Source organism: Equus asinus, chromosome 11 (assembly GCF_041296235.1).
Source record: "Equus asinus isolate D_3611 breed Donkey chromosome 11, EquAss-T2T_v2, whole genome shotgun sequence".
Taxonomy (NCBI): Eukaryota; Metazoa; Chordata; class Mammalia; order Perissodactyla; family Equidae; genus Equus; species Equus asinus.
This window is the reverse complement of record NC_091800.1, coordinates 22,285,697-22,311,166: the sequence shown is the minus strand read 5'-3', so window position 1 is coordinate 22,311,166 and position 25,470 is coordinate 22,285,697. Positions and strand designations below refer to the sequence as shown.

The window sequence follows — 25,470 nt, the reverse complement described above, 5'->3', positions numbered from 1 at the left end:
GACTGCTGGCTTGTCCTTAAAATCCAGGTCCAGCCTGCGGGCTGCGGGTGTGTGCGCGCTCGGGGCTCCGCACCCGCTTCCCGCAGGCCCTGGCCGGCCAGGAGCGTTTCCTGCCGGGTTTCCCGTCCAGCAGCGCGCTCGCCCGGCGCGGGCAGGAAAGGATGCGCAGCCCAGAGAGGGCGGGGGCAGACGTGGCCGCTCGCCAAGGTCCCCCGCCCTCCGGGTGCGGCCCTCCGGGTGCCGCCCTCCTCGCGCCTTCGGGGCGGGCCCGGGCGGGGCTGCGGGAACCCGGCGCTGCTGTCCAGGGCGCGCAGTCCTGGGACGCGGGATGCTCGACGCCCTGCCTCGCGGCCCCTGAGGCCTCCTTCCTGCCACCCTTCTCGTCGCCTCGCTCGCCCCGGCCCGGGCTGCTGCGCCCACCAGTCCCGAGAGGTAAGAAGAGCCTTCCGCGATCCGGCGGGCGCTGCTGAGCCGCGAGGGCTCCCGGTGGCTCCGCCGGGGCCCGGCAGTGCGCCCGGACCCGGCCGCCCCTTCCCTCCCCGCAGCCTGAAAGCACAGGTGGACACTCCCGTTCCCTGGACGCTCCCGGTCCCCTGCCTTCGCTTCTTAGTGCTCAGCCTCTGCCGCCGAGGAACGCGCTTGGAAAAGTGTGCCTCTCCGCATCTCGGAGTCCCGGCTTTAACGCGAGCGCGGCTCTCCCCTGGCGCAGGTGTGGCCGAGGGGCTGAGGCTGACGGTAGCGGGGTGTTGAGTCCCAGTTGGGATGCTAAGCGTTTCAGAACAAGTTTGGGTCTTTCTAAAAAGAAATCCTCTCTGAGATATAAGCATTTCAGAACAGTCCTCATTTTAAGAGGGCTTTGTGCTGGCGACGCGGGCAGGGCTGGATTTCCAAGTATGAACTTGACTTGCGGGCCTTTGGAAAGCTGAGTGGAGGTGGGGAGCGCCCAGCTTCTAGGGAAGCTGCGTCCAGCCCGGGGGACCAGGGTAGAGCCGATCGAATATATAAATAAGGCCTGTTTACACGAGCTGCTTTGGAATTAGGGATTTCCTCCTAATAAATATTATTATTAGATATATACACACACGAGCGTGTGCGTGGTTGTCAGAAGGGTCAAAAATCACTTTGCTTATTTTTATTTTCCCTTTTATTTGGTAAGTCATTGGTCCCATGGACTTTAGCGTAATTTATTTTCTTTTTCGGCAGCTGTGAAGACCCTGTAGGGGTTTCTCTTAGCTGGTTTCAGCAAAAACATGGGATCTGAGCTTGGCATGATGCTGTTAGCCATTGAGAATATTCACAACAGATACATTTAAAATTTGTCTGTAAACGTTTTTGTATGTGAATGCTATATAGAAGTATCTTAAAATGTGTATGAAATACACCTAAGTTCTTCTTTTCTCAAAATGATTCTCAAGCCAAACATAAGTAGCCAGTAGTGTATTGGGAACACGTTGGAAGAAAAGCAAGCAAGGTGTAAAAAAAGGAAAATTAAAGAAGCATGCTATCTTCTTTAAAAAGTGTAGTGCTTTTTATCCAGCCTTCCATTCCATTCTGGGGTGTTCTGTTAATATCTTCAAATTAATGGTTGAGCTGGTAAAAATTGAGCATTTATTTTCAAAAGTGAGAACATTTTAAAAAAACATCCTTATTATGATTTTCAGGTAGGCTGGTGTATTTTATAATTCCATTTCCATTCAGCTCTAAATGTAGATTATCACACAATTCTGTGTTTTACTGGTCATTTTCAAAGAAGGAAAATGTGTTATAATTGCAAAATCAGTTGTGATTAGGAGCTTCTTTAAGAAATGATTGTCATGGGGAAGCAAGCAGTTTGGGAGAAGCAAGTTCAACTTTTGGGAGCTACAGATCACCTGCTCCTCCTCTCTTTTTTTTTTTTATCTTTTTTTTTTCCTGCTTTTTCTCCCCAAGTCTCCCCAGTACATGGTTGTATATTTTAGTTGTGGGTCCTTCTAGTTGTGGCATGTGGGACGCCGCCTCAGCATGGCCTGACGAGTGGTGCCATGTCCGCGCCCAGGATCCGAACCAGAGAAACCCTGGGCCGCTGAAGCAGAGCTCGAAAACTTAACCACTCAGCCACAGGGCCAGCCTTGCTCCTCCTTTCTTTGGTTACTGAGGATCAGTGACTTAAAGGAAGTCTTTAAAGTGCCCTCAGCACCCACACTTGCCCAGGAGATCCAATGATGCTCACCTGCTGTCTTTGGCCAAGTTTCCCATCCCCGCTCAAGGAAAAGATTAGGTCCAATCTATGCTTAATTCCAGCAAAACTGAATTTCCTTTTTTTTGTTAGGGAGGGGAGGGAGCTCTAATCATCTGCATAATTACACTTCAAATCTCTGCTTCCCTTTGAGGAAGTCCAGTATTTCCTTTGTTCAGCTAATTTCTACTGAAAGGAACCTCCTGGGCCAGCCCTGTGGCGCAACGGTTAAATTCCCACATTCTGCTTCAGCGGCCTGGGGTTCGAGGGCCCAGAGCCCAGGTGTGGACCTACGCACCACTTGCTAAGTCATGCTGTGGCAGGCGTCCCACATATAAAATAGAGGAAGATGGTGGCAGCTGATGTTAGCTCAGGGCTAGTCTTCCTCAAAAGGAAAAAAAAAAGCTCGTGGAGACACACCAGTTCTCTTTCCATTGAATTTTTTATTATTTCCATCAATTCTTTACATTCCATTAATTTCTGTCTTATCTAAAGGGATGTAACATACATATATTGGAATATAATATGCTTAGTAAAAATATATTAGCTGTGCATAATGGGAATGTAAACATTAAGAAAATATACATTTGGTTATGTTTAGTAGCCCATAGTTTCCTAGACTTTGGTATGAAAAAAGTGGCACTTAAATGCCCTACATCTTATTCTATCACCTAATAGTCTGTTTATATCAAAGTGCCTCCTTCCACAAGTCATTCTGAACCACAGGCCAGCAGGGTCTTTCCTGCCCTCCTAGGTGCTTTGGGAAGATTGCCGCATGAAATCGTCTGTCTCCTGACGGATACCAGCAGCGGCAAGTATTGGAAGACTGACAGAAGATGATAATTGTTGTTTGTGTTTTCTCTTTACAGTGCCCTAAACAAGGGACTCAGGGTCACAGGGAGTTCTCATTTAATTGTAATACCCTGGGTATCTTTTCTAAAGGTCTGATAGTTTTGATGGAGCTCCTAGGCATTAAGAAATGAAGCAATCCTACTAACACACCAATTGTGTAAGAGAGACAGTGTTGGTAAGCCCATTTGTGGAAGCAAGGCAGGTCTACACAGTGCAATGAAACTTTGGCAAAAATTTAGTATATTAATCATTGTGAAATGACTAGCAGATGTATCATTTAGATTGGCTATTGGCTTTGATGAAATTAAGCAAATAATAGCAAACTCTCCATGTAAGGATGTGCTATAAAGAGAAAGACTTGCTGTCTCGCAAAGACAATCTTGGTGTTGGGCATACCTGAATGTTCTTAACAGGTGCTCTATCACGGAACAAAAGGGACATGCAGAATTACAGATCATTTCCCCGGGAAAAATTAGTGTCCTCCTTATTTTGTTTTCAGTACCAACTAGGAAATTTGACTTCTTAGAATGGTTTTATCATTTCATGATTACTATTTTATGAATCACATTGAACAGAGCCATCCATTTTTTGAGGTTCTGGTTTCAGGTGTTTTTGAAAAAAAAATTCACAATTTGGATGCGAGAAAGGACATGAGGAGACCAAAGACCTGGGATTTTGCTGATCAGAATGAAACAAATGTTGAAAGACTTTTCAAATCGCTTGTTGGTGGTGCTCTGTGATTGTGGTGAGTATTGTGAGCATACTTAATGCTATAGGTGTCAACAAAGAAACATCAGCGTGAGGTTTAGAAATGCATTGATGTCGACCCTGTGTGGAGGAGGCAAGGCAGGGTCTCCAGTGCAGTACCTTTTAGACTGTGATCCTTGCAACCCTGGGTTCTCTTAAGGGACTGCATTTTTGCCTCAAAAAATAGAGTTCATTTCTCAGTTGTATGCAACTACTGAACCAATAGATTCAACAATGTAATACTCTTTTCTTTTGATGATTTCGAAATATTTCATAGCAGTTCATCTAAGCAGTTGATGGTATGAGAGTGGAAATTGTTTTCAAATTGATGAAGAAATTATGATTCAAGAGACAGAGCATCCTGGCTCGTCTCGTATCAGTGGCATATCCACTTAATTAGACCAGAGTGTATATTGTTCATTGTGTCCGGGGAATCTCCTTCCCTAGTCTTTTCTTTTTAAGAAGTTTAGTTAAACAAGAAGATGCTTGATTTACTGAAAACCAATCTGGGATTCATTTCTTTTAGAATCATTGATCCCGACTTAAAAACAGATTGTTCTATGTGTAACAGCCTCATACAAAAAATTATAAAAGTGTCCTTGGTTTCGAAATGGTAAATAAAGACACCAAAGTCTTCTATTTAAATAAAATCTGCTAGGATGTTTGTCATTGTTGAGAGCAAAATATCTCACTGGAATGTAAAAATAAAAGTTGAATGAGTGTAAAATAGAGCAGAACATAGAAGTTGAGTGCACAAGCTACTGAGGGAAAAGGAGATATTTTCATAGAGCTGGATTTTTTCCCTTCTTCTCTATCAATATCACTTGATGTTGATTAAATATGTTGCTACCAGTTAGTTTTTTTAAAAGAAAACATGCTTATATTGAGACATGAGTTACTTTAAATACAATAAAGGAATGGAGAGAGAAGAAATGAGAGAATAGAGAACACTCTACAATCATGCACTCCATAACGAGGTTTCAGTCAACAATGGACCACATATACGACAGCGTTCCTGTAAGGTTAGTACTATATAGCCTAGTGTGTGGGAAGCCATGCCATCTAGGTTTGTGTAAGTACACTCTATGATGTTCACACAATGATGAAATCGCCTAACACATTTCTCAGAACATATCCCCACTGTTAAGCGAGTTGTGACTGTACTGTAGTAGTCAGGATATGATACAACCAAACTGTAGTTTTCCAAATGAGAATGTATTCTTCTTTGTAAAAACAAAGGTTTTAGAGTAAAGTAGCAAGTTCTCTCTTTGCCACTGCTTGTACCCATCAACTGTATCTTTTTTCTCCATTTCCAAGTGAGCACGTGTGTCTCTTTCTTTAGCTGGCTGCCCATCAAATCAGAATCTGATCTGCCTCATTGCCAATCTCTGTCCTTGACAGTAGGCTTTCATTAGTTAGCTAAGGGGTGTATGCCTCTCGATCTTAAAATGCATCTCAGAACCATCCTGCCCCATCAGATTCAAATTAATCTGACATGTGTTCTCAGTCTTAGCTCCTTCCTTGGGCTATGGTGAGCACTGCAGTCTCTTTAGCCACCTATTCCCAAAAAGCTACCAGGTGGGCTCTGAACCAGTATCCAAGCTGCTCCAAAATCAGCTTCCTTCCTCAAACTTGAGTCATCTCCATCCAAAGGGGAGTATCCCTCAACTTCTGTGCTGACTAAGTGAAAATAAAGAGCTTTATCATATTACAGTTTCCAAGCAAGTGGTGATCAAGCATTCAGGTCTGTCCAAGTTTTATGTATTTTATTTCACCTCATCTTAAATAAGAAATGGGTAAAATGCTGAACTAATTAAAAAAAAACAAACCCAAACCTTTATGTGCCCATATATTCATGTGCTGAGTCTAACAATCATTGATTGAATACATGTAAGGTATATTTAAAGACTACCAACCCAAACAACACATTGAGTCTTTTGGACATATAGGATGTGTATGTTATTATTATTAATATAATATATTGTATTATATTATGTATACATATTAAGACTAATAAATTCATACATATGTTGTTTTTCAACCAAAAGGATGCTGCAGCCCCTTAAGTCTAGAATTATTTCTTACCACAACCATGGGCCAGCTGATTATTACTTTGCCAAATTCTGTCTCCTTTGATATGTATTTGGATAAGATTCAAAATAGAAACAAGGATTCTTGTGTGTCTGTTTTCTCCACTCTCTACTTCAGCTGCTCAGATAGGTCTTTTTTAAGAAGGTATGATTGATCCTAACTGAGTGATACTTGTGGGCTAGTAGTCATCTCTTCTCTCTAGGCCAATAGGACTTACTGTAATGTCATTAAAATTGTCAAGGGCAAGCCAGGCTACTTCATAAATGGTCACTCTACCCCTTGGATGATCCTTGGAGAATAGTGTCAACATTTCTTATTCCTTTAAATACTTCTGTCTCATACAAACCAAGGCCACTGGTTCCTTTACTGGTGAAAATGCCCAAGTACTTGTCTTGAATATCAGAAAATAATAACTTTGAAGTATATTTGGGATCTTACATTTTAAATAGTCTAGAGCAGTTTATATTATATCATTTAAACCAAGCTTTCTTTCACTTCACTGTAAATCCATTTTCCCCAAATACTTAAACACCAGAATTTGATTACAGTGAGAAAAGTGAGGTGTTGGATTTTTATGTTGAGAGTCGTTACTCTTGCACTGTAGATTTTCATTGCAAATATATTACATTATTCAGTGTTGTGAGTTCAGAGTATTTATCGCTGATTAGTTACTTTAAACATAACCATGAAAGATGAAATGTAGGAACAAGCCCCTTTAGAATGGGAGCAGCACAGTGCCCAGCTCCCAGGATAAGCACTCGGCATCATTTTACATCATCCTTGGCTCAGTTCAGACTTCTCTTGTGTCTAAAATGCTGTTTTCTTCAATGGCACCAATAGTCCTGCTCAAAACACCTTTTTAAAGCCCTTTCTGACCATTTCATTTCAGTTCTTGGAGAAGCTGAATACCTCCTCTTGGGAGAGCCAGGCCATGTAGCGCTAAGCAACCACACGGTGTCTGTGGATTTCCATTATTTCGATGGTGCTAATGGGATGCTGAGGAATGTATCTGTCCTGTTGTTGGAGGCTGACACCAACCAGACTGTTACCACCAAGTACCTTCTGACCAACCAGTCCCAGGGGACGCTCGAGTTTGAGTGCTTCTACTTCAAAGAGGCTGGCAACTACTGGTTCATGATGACTCCAGAAGCAGCAGACAACAGCACTCCCATCCCCTCGTGGGAGAAAAGTGCCTTTCCCAAGGTGGAATGGCCTGTCTTTCACGTTGACTTAAATAGGACATCCAAGGCAGCAGAAGGTACCTTCCAGGTGGGCCTTTTTACCAATCAGCCACTGTGCCCGTTCCCTGTGGACAAGCCCAACATCTTGGTGGATGTCATCTTCAGCAACAGTCTTCCCGAGGCAAGAAAGAGTCAGGGACAGCCACTGGAGATAAGAACTAGCAAGAGGACAGAACTCTCTCAAGGCCAATGGGTTGAGTTTGGCTGTGCACCTGTGGGGCCTGAAGCCTATGTCACTGTGGTGCTGAAGCTGCTTGGCCGAGACTCGGTCATTACCTCCACAGGACCCATTGACCTGGCCCAGAAATTTGGATACAAACTAGTGATGGTGCCGGAACTCACATGTGAGTCTGGGGTGGAGGTGATGGTGCTGCCCCCACCATGCATCTTTGTCCAAGGAGTGGTCGCCGTCTTCAAGGAAGCCCCCAGACACCCTGGGGAAGCGATCATTCGACTGGCTGAAAACAGCCTGAACTTGGGAGAGAGGAGAACAGTATTCAACTGCACTTTGTTTGACATGGGGAGGAATAAGTACTGTTTTGACTTTGGTGTTTCCAGCGGAAGCCATTTTTCCACAAAGGAGAAGGAGTGCATGCTAATTCAGAGAAATATAGGTTGGTATTGAGATTTTAAAAAAAATTTTTAAATCAAATTGATGCCTTCATGCAATCAAAATTATGATTTTGAATTTAAGTGAACTTAATTTTCTATGAACTGTATCATAATTTTTATGGTTTACTCCTCATAATGTCCCAAACGGCATTATCATCCTTATATAAAAAGTCAAGAGTCCTGATAAACAGACCTGGCTGGCCACTCATGTAACCTCTCTAGGTCTCGGTTTCCCGATCAGTAAAGTGGACATAGTAAGAGTATCTACCTCAGAGAGTTGTGAGAATTGAATGAAGGAAATGGATACAGTTCTTAGCATAGTGCCTGGCATATAGGAAGCACCAATAAACATTAGCTATTATTACATTATATTTTAAAAATTATATTATTATGTCACATGGCAAATCCATGGCAGGTACGATCAGAGTTCAAAGCTAAATCCCAAATCGTGTTTAGTAACTTCTGTCTTCCTTCAGCTGAGTACATCTCCTTCCTTAGAGGAAGGAAGTGTGTTTAGTGAGATTACAGGGCAAGATTTTTAAACTTCTTCAAATTCTGGATTCTTTGGGTAATGCCCTAGCTAATCACAGGAAAGGGGGTTATCACCATCCCCTCCACCCCGCATGTTCCTCTGCCTTTCTTTCCCTTTTGCTGGGTGCAGGCCTGGTCTTGGCAAGAGGCTAATCTGGCAGAGATTGCCTGGGTCACTTACATATGCTCTTACCTTCCTCCCTACTGAGCCTGTGCCCCCTCATGGCCCAAACCTGGGCCATCTTTGTAACTCCAAGTGTATTTTGCTCCAAATTCACCCACATTCTCTTTTTAGAAGACGTCCCCTTCCTTTAACTCTGTCCCTGCCCACTGGCCACTTCCCTGCTTGCACTTACCTCTCTATCTGGCCTAGATTCTGTGGCCCATCCCTTTAATCACTTTCCTACTAATACCATAAACTCCTCTGCCCTGTTGTTCTTCCGTTGCACCTGCCAGGCCACACCCCAGCTCTGCATGGATCCAGCAATCTGCCAGCCGCCCACTGTACCCAAGCTGGACGAGAAGGTCACACCCAAGTACACTGGGGCCAGTGTGGGTGGGTCATGCCTCTCCTCTCAGCTGGGTTCACCATGCCACCCAGTAAGGCACCCTGGTCGGCTCTGCTCCTGTTCCCCACAATAGCTCGTTTAGACCTCCTGCTTTCTCTTTGGACCTCACCTACTCCCTGGCTAACTCTCAGAGCTGACTTTGCCTCTGACCACACAGAGTCGCTGGAAGCCATCAGGTGTGAGCTCCCTCGCCCTCCCACTGAAATCTATGTAGACCTACAGGCATCGTCCCATCCTCTCCCCCTTCTTTGCTGTCACCGGAGGAGAGGTGTCATTCCTCTGGTACAAGGTCAACCCTCCTCTCCACTGTGGATCCCAGCCTCTCCGCTCATTTCAGGAAACTTGTGTTAATCATTATCCTCTCTCTCTCCTGTCTTTAACTGTCCCTCTTTACTGGCTCATTCCCATCAACTTTGAGATGTACTTAATTTTCTTATCTAAAAACAAAACAGACCCCGCCCCTCAACCCCTGGTTCTCCAACAATTAAGACCCTCTTTCTCTCTTCCTTTCATAGTCCAGGTTCTTGAAAAGGTTGCCTACACTTTGGGGTTCATTTCTTCACTTCACATTCACTTTTCAACCCACTCGAAACCCACACCCCTCCCTTGAAAATGGTGTCACTAAAGCAGCCAGCAGACGACTTCCAGGTCTCCAAATCCGGGGGTGCTTTTCAGACCTCCGTATCTTCATTGACCTTGATTCTGTGACCTCATACTCACCTTGTTTACCTCCTACCTCCGTGGCTGTCTCCTTTGCCTGCCAGTTCCACCACCTCCTCTCATCCCTTCAGTGTTGGACCTCTGCATTGTTTTACTCCTCACACACTTCCTAAGTGATTACTGTCCTGGCCAACGACTCCAGATTGGCGCCTCTCCCCTGCATCCAAGAGCTGCTGAATAGCTGTCACCCCTCAGATGGCTCCCAGGTACCCCAAAAGCAATGTACCTGGAATTGGATTCATCATCTTACCCCCTAATCTTGCTCCTCAGTGCTGGACTCCACCTCCCATCTCATTGTTCAAACCAGAAACCCAGGCGTCTTCCTCTTCTCCTTCAGCTCCTATGAATAATAAATCACTAAGTCCTATGGATTTTTGTCTCCTTGGGGCCTGAAGATAGTGTGTAAATAACGATTTACAGCAAATATATAATAGATGTTGCCAAAAATGATTGTTTATGATTTTCATTTATCCTATTTAGTGTGAATGTTTATATTTTTCTCTGCAGAAATGTTAATGCGTTTGGTTATGGGATGCTGCCTGAGATCCCACTAGGGGAGTGTTAGTAATATACAGCACAGGCACTGTAATAACTTGAAAAAATCGAAATTGAGAAATTCTAAATTCTGAACACATCTGCCCCAAGAGTTTCAGATAGGGAGTATGGACCCTGTATCTCAAGGCCAAAAATATATATATTTGAGTTGAGAATTATTATTGATAGAGGGTATAAATTCATATTCACATATTTTTATTTTTTTACTTATTTTTTGACAAAAATTGTACATATTTAATACATAGTTTTCTTGATATTTTAACATTTTTGGCCGTCTTTTTGTTTCTCCGAATAGATGATCTTGTTTTTCCTTCCTAATGACTAAACAGGAGCTTTTTACCAAGAATAGGAGTGCTGTCACCCCTGTCATTTTGTTCTTATTTGTAGCTGTTTGCGATAATGGTTTTATCTTTAATCCTTTGCTGAAATCGGATTAAGCCACTTGTCTACTTTGTGAGTTAGTTTACCTAAAACTAGAAAATATAATTTAAAAATCCCTGTAAGCAGACCCTTGGATGCTGTAATACTCGTCACTTCTCTGAAAGTCAATGAACCAGTAAAACCCTTTCATTCAGTGCAGCTCCCCCTCTTCCTCTGGGATCCCTTTAGGACAGCTGACGTGCTGTATGTGACCATGTGACATGATAAAGCTAACATTTATATAGTGATTACTTTGCATGAGGCACTGGTCTCAGTGCTTTATGAATATTAACCCATTTAATCTTCATAACAGCCCTATGAGTTAGGTTTATTATACTGTCAATTTTATAGGTGCAGAAGTGGAGGCACCGAAAGGTTAAGTAACTTGAACAAGGTCAATGGTGGTTAAGTGGCTAAACCACCACTGGTGGTTAGACTGGCTCGACAGTTTGCTTTTACCACTATTCTATGGTGCCTCCCATATAATCAGCTGTCAATCCATGTATTAAACAATATAAAGCTTTTAGATTAAAAAAATGTTCTAATATTTTCCTCCTCCTCTCACGGGTTCGTCTTGTGCTGCCCACCCCCTTGAGCGACATACAACTCACTTTGGAGTCCACTGGCCCAGGCAGAAGCATGATTTGTCCAATATAAGTGAGCCTTGTTCTGTGCCCAGAAAATCTGAACTGCTTATCCAGGAGACTTTGCTCCTACTGCTGCTTGTAGCTACTCACTCATGTCAGTAGAATCTTCTTATCAGCATGTTTTGTTTAGTTACCTTAGTCTTTTGAGCGAAATGTCTTGCAGATGTGAATATTTCACAGGCTGCGTTCCTTCAGATAGTCTTGGGGTGGAAACAATCTCCCTTCTACTATTCCAGAAAAATTTTGCTCATTCAGAATTACTATCCTCTCGAGTGGCCTGAAAGGTATTTATCCTGGCAAAACAGGTTTGTTATGGAGTGTGAACGCATGTGTGGACATCTAAACAGGACAAAACAGACAGCCTTCCATTCATAAAGTTAAGACTATTTGGAATATTGGTCATCTTGCTCTTCATTTCTAAAACATGAACTACAGTTATTTAATTACTTCCCATTTTGCCAAGTATTTCCCTCAAAGTTATTAGTAGAAATCTTCAGGGAACAGATAGAGTTACTTAAGGCATTTTTTTATTTGCCTGATTAAATTTTTCCATTGCTTTATTTTAATGTTTTCCTGTGTTTCTTATTTGATTAATTTGATCTGGAAATAAAAAGACAAAACGTAGCTTAAATGTTTGCTTATTTTCATTGTTGATTATCATATAAGCTGTGATTTCACTTTCAAGGGCAAAGGACACAACATTTCAAAATGAGATTTTTGACATTAAGATTCAAGCTTTTATTAAAACTTTCATTTTTTTCTGGCACCTACTAATGAAATTTTTGTTTTCCGTTTGACAAATGACTTTCAGTATTTAAATAAATTACATTTATGTAAAGTAAAGGCAGAGTTAAGAAAGAATAACAGAAAGATTCTCAGCTTTTGTAATTCTCCCTTTTGTGGTCTTAAATATGAGCACAAGGGAAGGATAAACTATACATTGACTTAATTTTCAATTTAGATTTCACAGTAGTGGAATTCCTAGTAGATATTTGAAAAATAAATCATAATACTTTAACTTAGAGAGACTTTATTATGAGAGTCCCAAAGCTTTGCGAGCACTGGGGGCTTAGTGTCTGGACAGCTCTGAAGCTTGAGGACAAAGCCGGCTCATTGTTCTACCCTTTGAGGAGCTGCAGTGTGATCTGGGAGGCACAGAACCGATATTGTGTTCAGTTGGACCTCTGGGTGGAACATAATTACCACACCTCAGTTGATGTGAGTCCAGGATACTGGTTTGTAATGCTCCCACTCTTGTGAAGATCCCAGAAACTTTTAATTGCTGTGAAGAACTCATATTCCATGAGTCACTCACTCCAAAGATTGCACCACTTGGCTCACCTGAGAATGTCTCTGCCCTCCACGTTCTCCTCATGTTTTCGTAGTGCTTTATATACCTTTGACTGCGGTATGAGTTTTTTTTCATAAAGGATGAAGAAGGGCTTTTATGCAGAGGTTGTTTTGGTGCCTAGTGTTGGCGTGACCTGATGGGTCTTGGGGTTGGATGGGTGCTGATAGAGTAGGCAATTAGGATTATTTTTTAAGAGGGGACTACTCAGTTATTCTATCTGGGAGTGGTTGCACCTATGCTTGCAAGAGAAGTTTGCATTTCTCAAGCAATAATGACTGTTTGGGGAGTGTTTTTTATGTATTTTGAAGCTCTGGTCTTGTGAGGGTTGTTAAGTCTCCTCGCTGAATTGACCCTTTTATCTCTATGTATTGTCCCTCTTTATCCCTGGTAGTATTCCTTGTTCTGGCATCTACTTTGTCTGACGTTAATATAACCACTCCAGTTTTCTTTTGATTGATGTTCACAAGGTATAACTTCTTCCATCCTTTTACTTTTAACCTATTTATGTATTTGTATTTAAGGTATTTTCTTTAAACAGCATGTAGTTGGGTCATGCTTTTTTATCCAGTCTCACAATCTGTCTTTTAATTGGTGTCTTTAGATTATTTATATTTACTGTAATCATTGTATGGTTGGATTAAGATCTACCAGCTTTTTTTCTTTTTAAGATTTTATTTTTCCTTTTTCTCTCCAAAGCCCTCCGGTACATAGGTGCATATTTTAGTTGTGGGTCCTTCTAGTTGTGGCATATGTGGGACCCCGCTTTAGCATGGCTTGATGAGCAGTGCCATGTCCGTGCCCAGGATCCGAACCAGCGAAACCCTGGGCTGCCGCAGTGGAGCGTGCCAATTTAACCACTCGGCTACGGGGCCGGCCCCAAGATCTACCATATTGGTAGTTTTATATTTGTTCCATCTGTTCTTTGTTTCTTTTCCCCCTTTTTTCTGGCTTCTTTTGTATTAATTGAATATTTTTTATGGTTTACTTTAGACTGTTGGTTTATTGTTTCTACCTTAAAATGTTTTTTAGTGGTTGTCCTAGAATTTGCAATATTCATCTTTAATTGCTTTCAGTCTGCCTTCAAATAATGTTATATTGCTTCACATGTAGTGTAAGGGTCTTGTGACAGTACACTCCCAATTCATTCCTCCCATTCTCTGTGTGATTGTTGTCATACATTTTACTTTATATGCCCTATAAACACATAATACATTCCTGCTATTTTACAGTTACTTGTATAAGAGACTATCTGATATTGTCGCAGACCTCTTGTGTATTCTATTCTGTTTTGTTCACTCTTTTCTTCCTTTTTGTGTTTCAGTTTTCGTGATTTCTATTGATCTGTATTCAGAGTCACTGCTTCTTTCCTCAGCTGTGTCGTGTCTCCTGGTGAGCCTCTGGAAGGCATTCTTCATCTCTGTTAGCACGCTATTCATTTCATTCCATTTGATTCTTTTAAGCTTATGAATCTTTGATGAATTTTCCATCTGTTCATGCATCTTGCTCATGTTTTCGACTAAAGTCTTTAACATATTAATTATAGTTATTTTAACTTCTCTCTTTGATAGTTCCAATATCTGGGTCACATCTGAGTCTGGTTCTCTTGATTACTTTGTCTCTAGATGGTTTATGGTTTTTTTCTCGCTTCTTTGTGTATCTCACAATTTTTGTTTGAAAGCTGGACATCTTTTTTAGAATTGTAGACACCGACAGATAGTATTTATGCCTGGAAATGGGCATACCCTGTTTTTGCTAGGCCTTTAGTGTGGGGATTGGGTCAATGTGGTAAGGAATTGGGGCTGTTTGGGCTTTTGCTGTTGCTATGGCTACCTTCAGTGCATGACAGAGTTCAAAATTTTCTAATGTTACTTTGTGATTAGGGTAGGAGTTGGGTTGCCAGAGGGTTTTTCTCCATGCTTCTGTTGCACCCTCAGCTTTAGGCTTGAGCCTGTACATCAGAGAGGTTTTCCTGTCACTCTTGCCCCTGCCTCAGCAGTAGACTGTTGTTACTTGATACGTGGTAATTGCTGGCCTGGTGCAGCATGGGGGTCGGGCAATGGGTGTGGGAGAGCATCCTCTTGTTCCAGTTCAGCCTTAGTCTCAGGCAAGTGCTGTGCCCCAAAGTCTCAGTGATGGGGCCTTCCTGATGATCCTGCCCCTCCCCAGTGCTAGAAGCTCTCTCATAGTCTGGGCCCAGGATATTGTCTGCTCCTTTCCAGGGTGAAGGATTTTCTTCCTTCTCCATTCCGTAGTGGCACTGAGTTTCAACCGGTGCTCTTAGAGTTACAAGGTTTGCTGCCTTGTCCCCAGTGGTCGAGGCTTTTGTTGATAGAGCAGATGTGGAGGAGGGTCTGGGTGAGGTCTGTGTCTTTCCCACAGCGCTGCTCCTTCCCTGCTTGGGCTTCCATCACAAGGGAGGCTTTCTCTGCTCTCAGTCCTTGTGAGCATCTGCTGAGATCCGGGAAGAGCCTGCAAATGGGTACAAATTCCCCCTGCATATGTGGCTCCCAGGGGTCCTATATTCCCATGCTAGCCCATACTAGGCCTCTAGCAGTTCATTACATTTTTAGATGACTTCTCACCAGCTTATATGAGGCCTGGTGTCTGCCCCAGGTAAGCAGTGTTTGCATCCTGTCTTTCCTTATATTCCAGGCTAGTTGGTGGCCCTGTGATCTTACCTCTGTGGGGTTCTAGGAAGGTTAGTGTTTTGTAGATTATATAGCCTTTCTTTGTTTTAAGGGTAGGAGCAACACTCTTTTCCAGCTTTTTCACATCTTTAGGAATGTTTTTATTTACTGACTTTTCAAGACCTGAGATTTGAGTTGGCTGCTTCATTTGGGTACAGTTAAAGTCTGATTCTCAAATGAACTAGCATTAAAAGCATGGCTAATGTCCTTGCAGAAACTTGGGGACTGTGGCAGCCGTGGAGCCAGTGTAGTGTCACGTGTGGGGATGGTGTCAGAGAGCGTCGCCGCGTGTGCCTGACTTCCTTCCGCTCCAGACCTGGCTGCCCCGGAATGTCCTTGGAGACCTCCCTGTGTTCCCTGGAGGAGTGTGCTGGTAGGTATTCTGCCTTCAGGAGTCTCTCCTCAGAGCCTCCATCTGAGAGATTCTTGAACCCAAGCTGCCTGAAAGTCACCAGTCTGAGTTCGGGGGTGGACTCATTAACGTTCTCTTATTGCTGTTGGCTGTACTAACCCTGTATTCCTTAGTGTGTCTATGACTGGGAGTAACTGGCCAGTGGGATGACAGGGCATTTACCACTGTGGAAGATCAGGAAATGACACGGAAATCTATCTAACTTAAAACTTCAGATATATTAAATAATTTTTAAAAATACAAAAATGGGTGGGATGATCATTTCTTCCCAAGAGCTTTTTTGTTTTGTTACTTCTCCCCACCAAAACTGTGGGAAAACATTCAAAAAGTTTTCTTCTCCTTATCATCCCAGAGAAGCCCTAGGGGACCACACAGACGGTTATTTGTCAGAACGAGGCAAGACAGCTTGTCTTGTCCCTTGAATGGCTCTACATGTATTCCATACCACCCCTACCCAGGAGGAGAAGGTGGGGAGATTTCATCTTTCCTTCACCTGGAGACTGACCTTTCCTTAATCGTCTAAGCATCTTGAAGGTACACACTGGTAGATGCTCAATAAGTGATGTGTATGGTCCATAGATGTGATGCTCACATGACTTAGTTAGCTGCATCCCATTCATTTGGCATAGGTTATAGTAATAAAGGCTCCTTGCTCGTCCCACACACCATCCCACCTTCTGATATACAATCAGCCCTCCACTTAGTTGGCTGGCCTTTGCTCTGGTCCCAACTCTCAGATAAAGTCATTCTGTCAAGTCCTGCCTTCTTCCACTGTCCAGTTCCAGGTTAAAAAACCATCCCTAGTTCCTTTTCCCTTTGGGACAGGGAGAAGTTAGGTGTTTTTCTGTGTTTGGCTCCCAACACAACTTTTGGCTAAAGAGCACCTTTTAGCCAAAACCACAGGCATCTGGCTACATCCTGGCCAGTGTCCCGGCCTGTGGCCTTAGAAAATCATTGTTGCTGTCTCGTCTTTCCAACCAATACTGTAGGCTTTGTTCTCTTTATTCTAGCATCCTGAGGATATCCTCACTTCTGGGTTTTCCTATTACAGCCTCAGGCCCAGGCTCTTCTCCTAGCCCTCACCCTGCCCCTCTTCTTTCATAAGCCCTGGGCCCCACCCTGAATTGTTCTTTCTCCAGTTGTGTCTCATGCTGTTGTCTAAGGCTCTCTTCTCTGTCTGCTCTTTTCAAGTCCTCTTCACTTTCCACAGCTCCTTCCTTGTGTATAACTTCCTCCACATATGCCTGCTCCTCTCAATTCTGGGAGAACAGAATCGGGTTAAGATATTCCATGTAGAGTTCCATAATACTAAGATGAACTTAAAATTAATTGCCACTGGCTTCTACTGCACCCTTGGAAGTGACAGCAGTGTCAACCATTTATTGACCATCTGCTATGTGCCAGCACTTTAAATACATTAGCTCACTTACAGCTCACAATAATTCTATGAGGTAAGGATTATTATGTTGGGCTCAAATCTTGAGAGCTTGCTGCCTGCCAGGCATTTTTCTAAGTGCCTTGCACATATGAAGTAGGTACATCATGATCTCCACATACAGATGAGGACTCGGAGGCCCAGAGAGGGTAAGTGACCTGCCCGAGACCATAAAGCTAGAAAGCAGGGACCTAGATATGACACCTATCTACTAAGCTACCTATCTTGAATAATTGCCTTAATATCCAAGCCAGTCTAGCTTTCTAGAAGCACCGACAGCCTGGAATTTGCAATCATTTTTAGGATATGTGGTATTATTTCATGTTCTGGCATCTCAACTCTTTAATTCCAGGCGGGAACTAGAAATTTGTACATTATAAATTAGTGAAAAGGGTAAGTGCTGCAGGTACCCTACTTCTACTCTAAGTGGTCCTCAGTTAAATGCTTACATTGGTAAAAATGGTCATTTCTTCCAAGTGTTCTCTTTTTCCTATTCAACCTATTTTCCACTCTTTGGAAATGTAAAGATCTGTTTGCAGGCTGCTTAGCATCAGGAAATCTCCATCACTTTTGGTGAAGGGGGAAAGGCTAGATGAGGCAGAGATGGGCGAGGTCCGCAGCTTTTGGGCTTTCCTCCAGCCATAGTTTTGCAGGGAACCAGCCAGAGTCAGAGATGACAGCTAAGTAAGGGGTTCCATAATGTACCGGAGCAATGCTGCTACCCACTGACCTAAGCAGCCACTGCAGATGGAAGAAGTGATGAGTCAGCAATCAAGTCTGTCATCATTCAACTATTTTCACTTGGTTGAGAGTTTAGAGTTTTGTTTGGCTTTGAAAGGCTATTTTTGTGCCAAAGTCTGAGGGTAGTTCTGTATTAATTTGGTCCATCTTGTTCAATACAAGAGTGGGAGGATCCAATAGCACTTGTACCCACGTTCTGTCTGGTGGGATATTGATCATTTTGCAGTTACCTTTTTAATAATGAATCAATTAATTAATCTAACATTTATTGAGTATCAACTATGTGCAAGTTACTGTGACTGGGTTGGGAATATATGGATAAGACATGTCCCTGTCTGGAAGGGGCTTATGATATAGTAGCTCAGCAGACATATAAACAGGCACAATACACAGTACAATAGAGAGCCTACAATGATGAAGGTATCCACAGCTTGCTATGGATGCTTACAGGGGTGATAACGTATGCTGGGAACACCTCCATTCTTGTAGGAGGTGATGATTGAACTGAAGTTTGAAAGCTGAGTAGGTGTCACCAGGTGAAATACGTGAGAAGGGAAATTTTAGCAAAGGGGGCAATGGAAGAAAGTGGCACATTAAGAGACCCAGAGGATGGAAAATGGTTTCATGTGGCTAGAGGATAGTGTGTCAGGAGGGAGTGGTAAAAACGAGGCTGGACAGGTAGGCAGGAGACAGATTCTGAGGGGCTGTGAAGGTTTGGACCTGTATTCTAGAGAGATCTCTCGGCTGTAGTGTGGAATATAAATCAGAAGGGGTAGGGGTGGCAGCAGAAAGGCCTGTTAAGAGTTCTTCACTAACCCAGGTAAGAAATGAAGCACTGGCAGTGGGGATGCAGAGGAGAGAGGGATTCCAAGACTCCGATGTGGTGAGTGATGGAGAGGGAAGCATCAGGGATGAAACCCAGGATTCTGGTACTGGCAACTGCATGGACAGCAGGGCCATGCCGTTGAGATTGGACATATCGTACTGGGGGGTTCTGGGGGGAGGAGGATGAGTCTTGGGCATGTGGAGGTGAAGGTGTCTGGGATGCTGATGGAGAGAGCAGAGCTATTGCAGCCAGGATGAGATCTAGATCTCCCTGGCTCCAAAGTTCATGTTCTTCTCGCCAGTTAGTTAAGTGAATGTTATCATTGAAACCAAGAAGAGAAAAACTCACAGGAAGTGTCAAGACAGTAACCAGTGCTGCAGCAGTCAAGGAATATCAGGACAGAGCGCCTTTGCATTTGTCGTTTGGCTATTAGATCATTAATGACCTCGACAGGACCCGTTTCATTGGAATCCTGGGGACAGGTTGCAGGAGCCAGAGGCGACGATGTGGAAGCAGTAAGTCAGCAAATGTGGACTCCTCTTTCTGTAAGCTTGGCTGGGAATACCAGGAGCAAGATACAGCTATGGCAGTAGTGAGAGGGTTCTAGAAAGGTCTTTACAAAGTGAGAAGAGCTTGAGCATGTTTCTGTGGAGCTGCACAAAGGAGAAGCTGGAGATAATTGGTACCAAGGGACGATCCCCCTGGAGAAGGGTGGCCTAGAGAGTACTGGGCGGACTTGCTTTATAAGAAGAGACTTCTCCCACTAATTCCATAGAGAAAGAGGTAAATAGAGATGTGCCTGCTGCTAAGTTTATGGGGGAGGAGAGGATGGCAGAAGAAGTTGGGAATGTACTTGCCTGATGGTGTCTATTTTTGTGACCTAGCAGACTGCCAAGGAAGGGGATTAGGTGGGGGCGTGAGGAAAGTGGTGAAACTTTGAGGCAGTTTTATTGGAATGGAAGATGGAAGAGAGAATTGCTTAGGGAGCCATGGACGGAGTTATGGGCAGCCGAGGTTGGGCGCTGTCAGTGCGTAGAGGCACTGGCCTGCATGGGTGCATTATTTTCTCCACCAGAGCTCAGGGCCTGGGTGCAGCAGCTGAGAATCTGCTGGGATTCCCACACCCACATTCCTGGATTTATCTAGGGATGGACTTTTGCTGCAGAGCAGGGAAAGGGCTATAGCTCAGTATTAGTGGCCAGAGAGTTGAGGTTTTGGCAGGAGAATGGTTTAAGTGATGGATCATGGGTGTAGGGAGAGAAGTGAGGCCAGGAGGTGGCTGGCAGATTGGGAGAAAATGCAAGGGTTGGGGAATCTGAAGTTGCAGTGAGGTTGAATACCCAGTGTAGTAATCATGAGTGAAGGAGGGGGAGGATACAGCCAGAAAGTGGGCTGTGAAGTTCAAGATTTCAGAAGAGGAGCAGCTGCAGACAACGGAAAGGTATGACATGCTGGATGGACACTGAAGCACTGGGACTCCAGTAGGACTCAAGTACTAGTGACTGATGGCTGCCACGAGGTTGGCAGATAACAGAGTTGAAGGAGGAGTCGGGGGCGGTTTGGGTGGATGGCACGGGCATCAAAAGAGTAGAAGTTTTATACAGAGGTGAAAGAGTTGGTTGAAAATGGCAGTCAGGAATGAGGAGACAGGATACACCCTACTTCTGGCCCTGTTTGCTTATAAAGTATGTGTCACAGCTTCCACCCAAGAGGGTGGGCAGGGGGAAGCTGTGTCCTGCAGGATATTCAGTCTTCAGGTAAGGCAAGGAGGCAAAGGGAGTGTTTGGTGGAGAGATTCCGGATGTGGAGGAGGTTGGTTACCACAGGGTACAGTAGAAAGGAGAGGAGAGAGTGGGAGAGTGTGGGTCTAGCAGATGACGCAGAGAGCTGGTGGTGATAAGAGAGTAGGCAAGAAGAGAGAGGACAGGTGACTGGAAGGGCTTGAATGGAGGACAGTGACCACGGAGGAAAGGGAGATGAGGCCTGGTGGCATTAGGTGGTCTCAGGTTCCCAGGTGTTTCGGTGGCAGTACAGCCTGAGGCCCCGCTGGCCTCTGAGCCTTGCTGAAACATTTTGATGACTGTGGGACAAACCAGTTTGAGAGAGCAGAGAAGAAGAGGAAAACTCAAGGCCACTTGGAAGGGAGGAAGGGAAGTGGACAGCTGAAAATAGAGGAATGAGAAAGCAGAGGCTTCAACATTTAGGAAAGACAGTTCCTGGGTATTAGAAGGGAGGAATGAATTCTGTTGTATTACCGAAGATCTTCTTTCACCTATCAATTTCTCTCGAGATGTGCAAATTTAGGTACAACCTACCTAAATTATTTTGCATTTCAAGTTTTATACTTGGTAGGAATTTTCCAACGTGCATCTCAAAGGTACATTTAACTACAGATATCCCATGTTTACATCATTGTAAGCAAAAACCTAGATTTTACCTTGAAACTTTCCTCATGCTACTTCTTTGTGAAAAATGTGAGACAAGCGTCAGCAGGAGCCCCCGAGTCCAGGAATCACCTTAAGTGTGGCTTATCTGGTCACCTCACTTACATGGGTCTCTGTTTCTTAGTTTGGCTTAAGCTGCCAGCAGAGATGCAGATGTGGGACCAGAAATCTTTGTTCTTAGAAAAGCCTCTCAGAGACCTGAAAACCACCAGAGAAAACACTACTAGAGAATACATTTGTTCTTCCCTTTTTTGTAGCTTTCCGGCCATCCAGCCCGTCTCCTCTTCAGCCGCAGGGCCCGGTGAAGTCCAACAACATCGTGACGGTCACTGGGATTTCGCTGTGCTTGTTCATCATCGTGGCCACCGTCCTCATCACGCTGTGGAGGAAGTTCGGCCGCCCCCCCAAGTGCAGCACCCCCGCTCGGCACAACTCCCTCCACTCGCCCAGCTTCCGGAAGAACTCAGATGAGGAGAACATCTGCGAGCTGAGCGAGCAGCGCGGGAGCTTCTCGGATGGGGGTGACGGGCCTGTGGGGGGCCCGGGGGACATGGGCATCCCTCTGACCTACAGGCGCAGCGTGCCGGCCACTCCCGAGGACGACGCTTCCCGGCAGTGACAGCTTCCAGTCCAACGCGCAGAAGATAATCCCACCGCTGTTCAGCTACCGCCTTGCCCAGCAGCAGCTGAAGGAGATGAAAAAGAAAGGCCTGACAGAAACCACCAAGGTGTACCACGTGTCTCAGAGCCCCCTGACAGACACGGCCATCGACGCCGCCGCCGCCGTCTCCCCCTTAGACTTGGAGAACCCGGAAGAAGCTGCCGCAAACAAGTTCAGGATCAAATCCCCGTTTCTGGACCAGCCCGCGGTCAGCGCCGGGGAGAGGCCTCCCTCCAGGCTGGATGTCGGGGTCTCGCAGGCCACTTGTGCCGTGAGCCCCAGCCAGACCGTGATCCGCAAATCCCAGATGAGGCACGTGGGCAGCAGAGGGGGGCTGTCGGAGCGGAGCCACCCCAGGAGTTCCCACTTCCGGAGGACAGCCAGTTTCCACGAGACCAAGCAGGCGCGGCCCTTCAGGGAGAGGAGCATGTCTACCCTGACCCCACGGCAGGCCCCCGCCTACAGTTCTAGGACGCGGACCTGGGACCAGGCAGAAGACAGGTTCAGGCCTCAGAGTCGGGGTGCTGCCGCGCTTCCTGAGAAACTGGACCATTTCCAAGGGGCAGGTGGAACCGCTGGTCCACTAAGCCCCCTCCCTAAATCCTACACCTTGGGGCAGCCCACCAGGAAGCCAGACCTAGGGGATCGTCAGGCGGGATTGGTGGCAGGAGGCGAGAGAACAGAGCCTCACAGAGCTCGGCGGGGACCGTCCCCCAGTCACAGGAGTGTCTCAAGGAAGCAGCCCTCCCCCACTGCCCCCAAAGATAGCTACCAGAGGGTCAGTCCTCTGAGCCCTTCTCAATGTCGGAAAGACAAGTGCCAGAGCTTCCCGGCGCACCCCGAGTTCGCCTTCTACGACAATACATCATTCGGCCTCACTGAAGCCGAGCAGAGGATGCTGGACCTCCCGGGATATTTTGGGTCAAATGAAGAGGATGAAACCACAAGTACTCTTAGCGTGGAGAAGCTGGTCATCTAGACCAAGAGTCAGCCTGAGACTTGACACAACTGGGGTCCTTTGCTCAGGTTGTGGTACCAGCTGCTCACATTGTTGTGCGGACTGTTTTGTATAACTGTTTGTGCAGGAGGACAGAATGTGGGGAGGAAGTAACTCACACAGACCAGCATGTGTGTGTGCACCTGTGTTTGAATTTATAAGGAAGAAGTTATTTATCCTGAACCTTTCCCTTTGTAATCCTATTTCTATTGGTTTATTCCTAATAACAATGATAATAGAATTTAAACAAGAGTGAAATAGGGCTTGGTGTCTCATGTGGATGTGAAAGAGGACAAGATGTGACTTGTGAGGATGAAATGCTTTGAAAAGTTCATTTGCCAATTCCAACCTGAAACAGAAATCTGGGAGTCTCAACTATAAAAGGGCTGGAACAAAGCAAACTTGCTAATACAACCCTGAATGGTAATTTATTAAGTTGTAAATGCATAAGAATTTGACTCCTACAGGGGCAGTATTGAACCAGTTTCATATTTGGCTGATGAAGTCACTTATGACTACCATGCACCTAGGAATGGTGATACCACAAGATATCCTAGAAGAACTTTCAGGCCAGGGTTTGGTGATATCTTACTGTTTTTTATGCAAGGAAGAGCCCTGGTATGTGACACAAAATTATGTGAGTTAATTCTGCTTTGGGGAAATCACATAAGAAGCTGATTTTTCAGGTAGTGAGTCAAATGAAGACCTATCCATCCATCCATCATTGTTTTGAGCAAAAAAGTAGACAGTTTTGAAAGCAAGGTGTTGTCTTCTGAGAAAGCACCAACTGGAGTGGGTAGTGGGTGTTGGCCAGGACACTGCCCGACATCAAGATGCTGACTTTGTGTTCCTGGACCAAATTGGCAGCAGGAACCCCAGGGGGTGCCATTCTGAAACTGGTGTGTGTATGTTTCTAAAGATAACTTTATCATGTTACTCAGAATGTGCTTAAATTAATCTCGGGTATATGGGAAGCAGCCAGCCCGGTGATCTAGTGGTTAAGATTCAGCGCTCTCACCCTGCAGTCTGGGGTTCGTTTCCAGGTCAGGGAACCACGCCACTTGTCTGTCAGTTGTCATACTGTGGCAGCTGCATGTTGCTGGGATGCTGAAAGCTATGCCGCCGGTTTTCAAACACCAGCAGGGTCACCCATGGTGGACAGGTTTCAGCAGAGCTTCCAGACTAAGACAGACTAGGAAAAAGGACCTGGCCAGCCGCTTCTGAAAAAAGTTGATTGTGAAAGCCCTGTGAAGGGCAGTGGAGCATTGTCAAATACAGAGCTGGAAGGTGAAAGGATGGAGCCAATAAAGACTGGGTAGGCTCACTAGGAGTCAGAGTCGACTCCACAGCACACTCAGAAAAAAATGTGGAAAGTAGGTAGACTGGATTATGATTTTACAGCTTAAGCTTTTTTAATTGGAAGAAAGAGGTAAAGAGGGAAATAGAGAAAAGAAGTCTTTTAGAAATTTAGAACCACTTTTGTTTTCTGATTCAACCTCCCGACCACATTATACAGATGAAGAATTTGAGGCTCAGGGAGGGGAATTAGCCCTGTAGGGTTGGATGGACGTGCACTCATATTTTTATCCTAAATGCCTACCTCTTTGCACTCTGCTATCACAGCCTTCGCAAGTCTTCTCTAACAGCAGAAACTTCAGGAGAAAGCAGGCCGTTTTTGCAATAAGAGGGCTTAGAGAGATGCCTTTACTAGATTTTCCCAAAGGAAGGAAGCTTTCTGCTGCTTGATGTTAGGACTGGTCGTCCAGCTTGCTTTGTTTGGAAGTCAGGCCTAAACAAAAGAACCCGAAGGTGGGGCTCCTCCGTTGGAAGTCTGTCACCAGTACCAAGTGGGCACGCTGCAATCTGTGTGCTTCCTTTCAGCCCTTGAACCTCATGCCTTATCTGCATGCACTGGAGTAGCTGCACTTTTCTTCTTGTTCACCATGACCCCTCTAGCGACCACACCCTCCCTGCCTTTCAGACTGTTTTCCTTCTTCCTTTTGGAGTTTATCAGGGTGTCAGCCTGCTGGCGAGGTTTCAGGGATCAGTGGAGAAAGTGGAATTAGACGGGAAAAAGTCACAAATGCAAATACTATAGCTGTAAAAGTTTCTCTTCTGTTCTTTGCATTACCACTTCATTTGTGGCCATTTTTATTGAAAATTAAAATATACTTCCTTCTGGAAATGCTGTAATAATAATATCTACCTTTCAGGAACAGAAGAAATAGATTATTCAGAGGGATCTGACAGCTGGTATGTGCTGATGCAAAAAAGAGGAAACCAGACTTTTTAATCTCCATTTTCTTTGTTTATCATACTAGAAAGCTTTGTTCTCTTTCCAAGTTCACAGGCTTGTGTCCCAACCTTTGAGGACAGAGGGTACATGCTCACTTGTTCCAGATTTCACAGTGAATTTTCCTACAGTGTCAGAATGAGACCAAAACAGCCACAGGAAAGGTGAAAATTAGAGAAAAACACTGTGAGCAGAAAGATCTTCTGTTAAGATCTGTTCTTTGGCAGGATATCATGCATCTAAATTAATATCACAGTGAACTAATACCAGCTAATAGCATGTTCACCATCCACCTCCCCAGTTTTCTGTGGCCCTAACAAGAGTCAATCTCTACATTTCATACTTAGAAGATAACTTGGCCTCTGCCTCTGAGAAAGAGAAAACTAGGTGCCTCAGCATTGTCTTTGGTGGATAAGTGGTAAA

The 25,470-nt window shown here is 44.6% G+C and overlaps 1 protein-coding gene across 1 annotated transcript; it reads left to right on the top strand.

The window, feature by feature from the left end:
* Positions 1-294: 294 nt before the first annotated feature.
* Positions 295-23,012, top strand: LOC106830967 (thrombospondin type-1 domain-containing protein 1). Its single transcript, XM_070520583.1, is given in 6 exon segments — positions 295-432; positions 2,970-3,812; positions 6,795-7,760; positions 15,453-15,611; positions 21,354-21,706; positions 21,708-23,012. Coding segments are annotated over 5 exon segments (2,565 nt in total). The 5' UTR covers positions 295-432; positions 2,970-3,754; the 3' UTR covers positions 22,737-23,012.
* Positions 23,013-25,470: the final 2,458 nt, after the last annotated feature.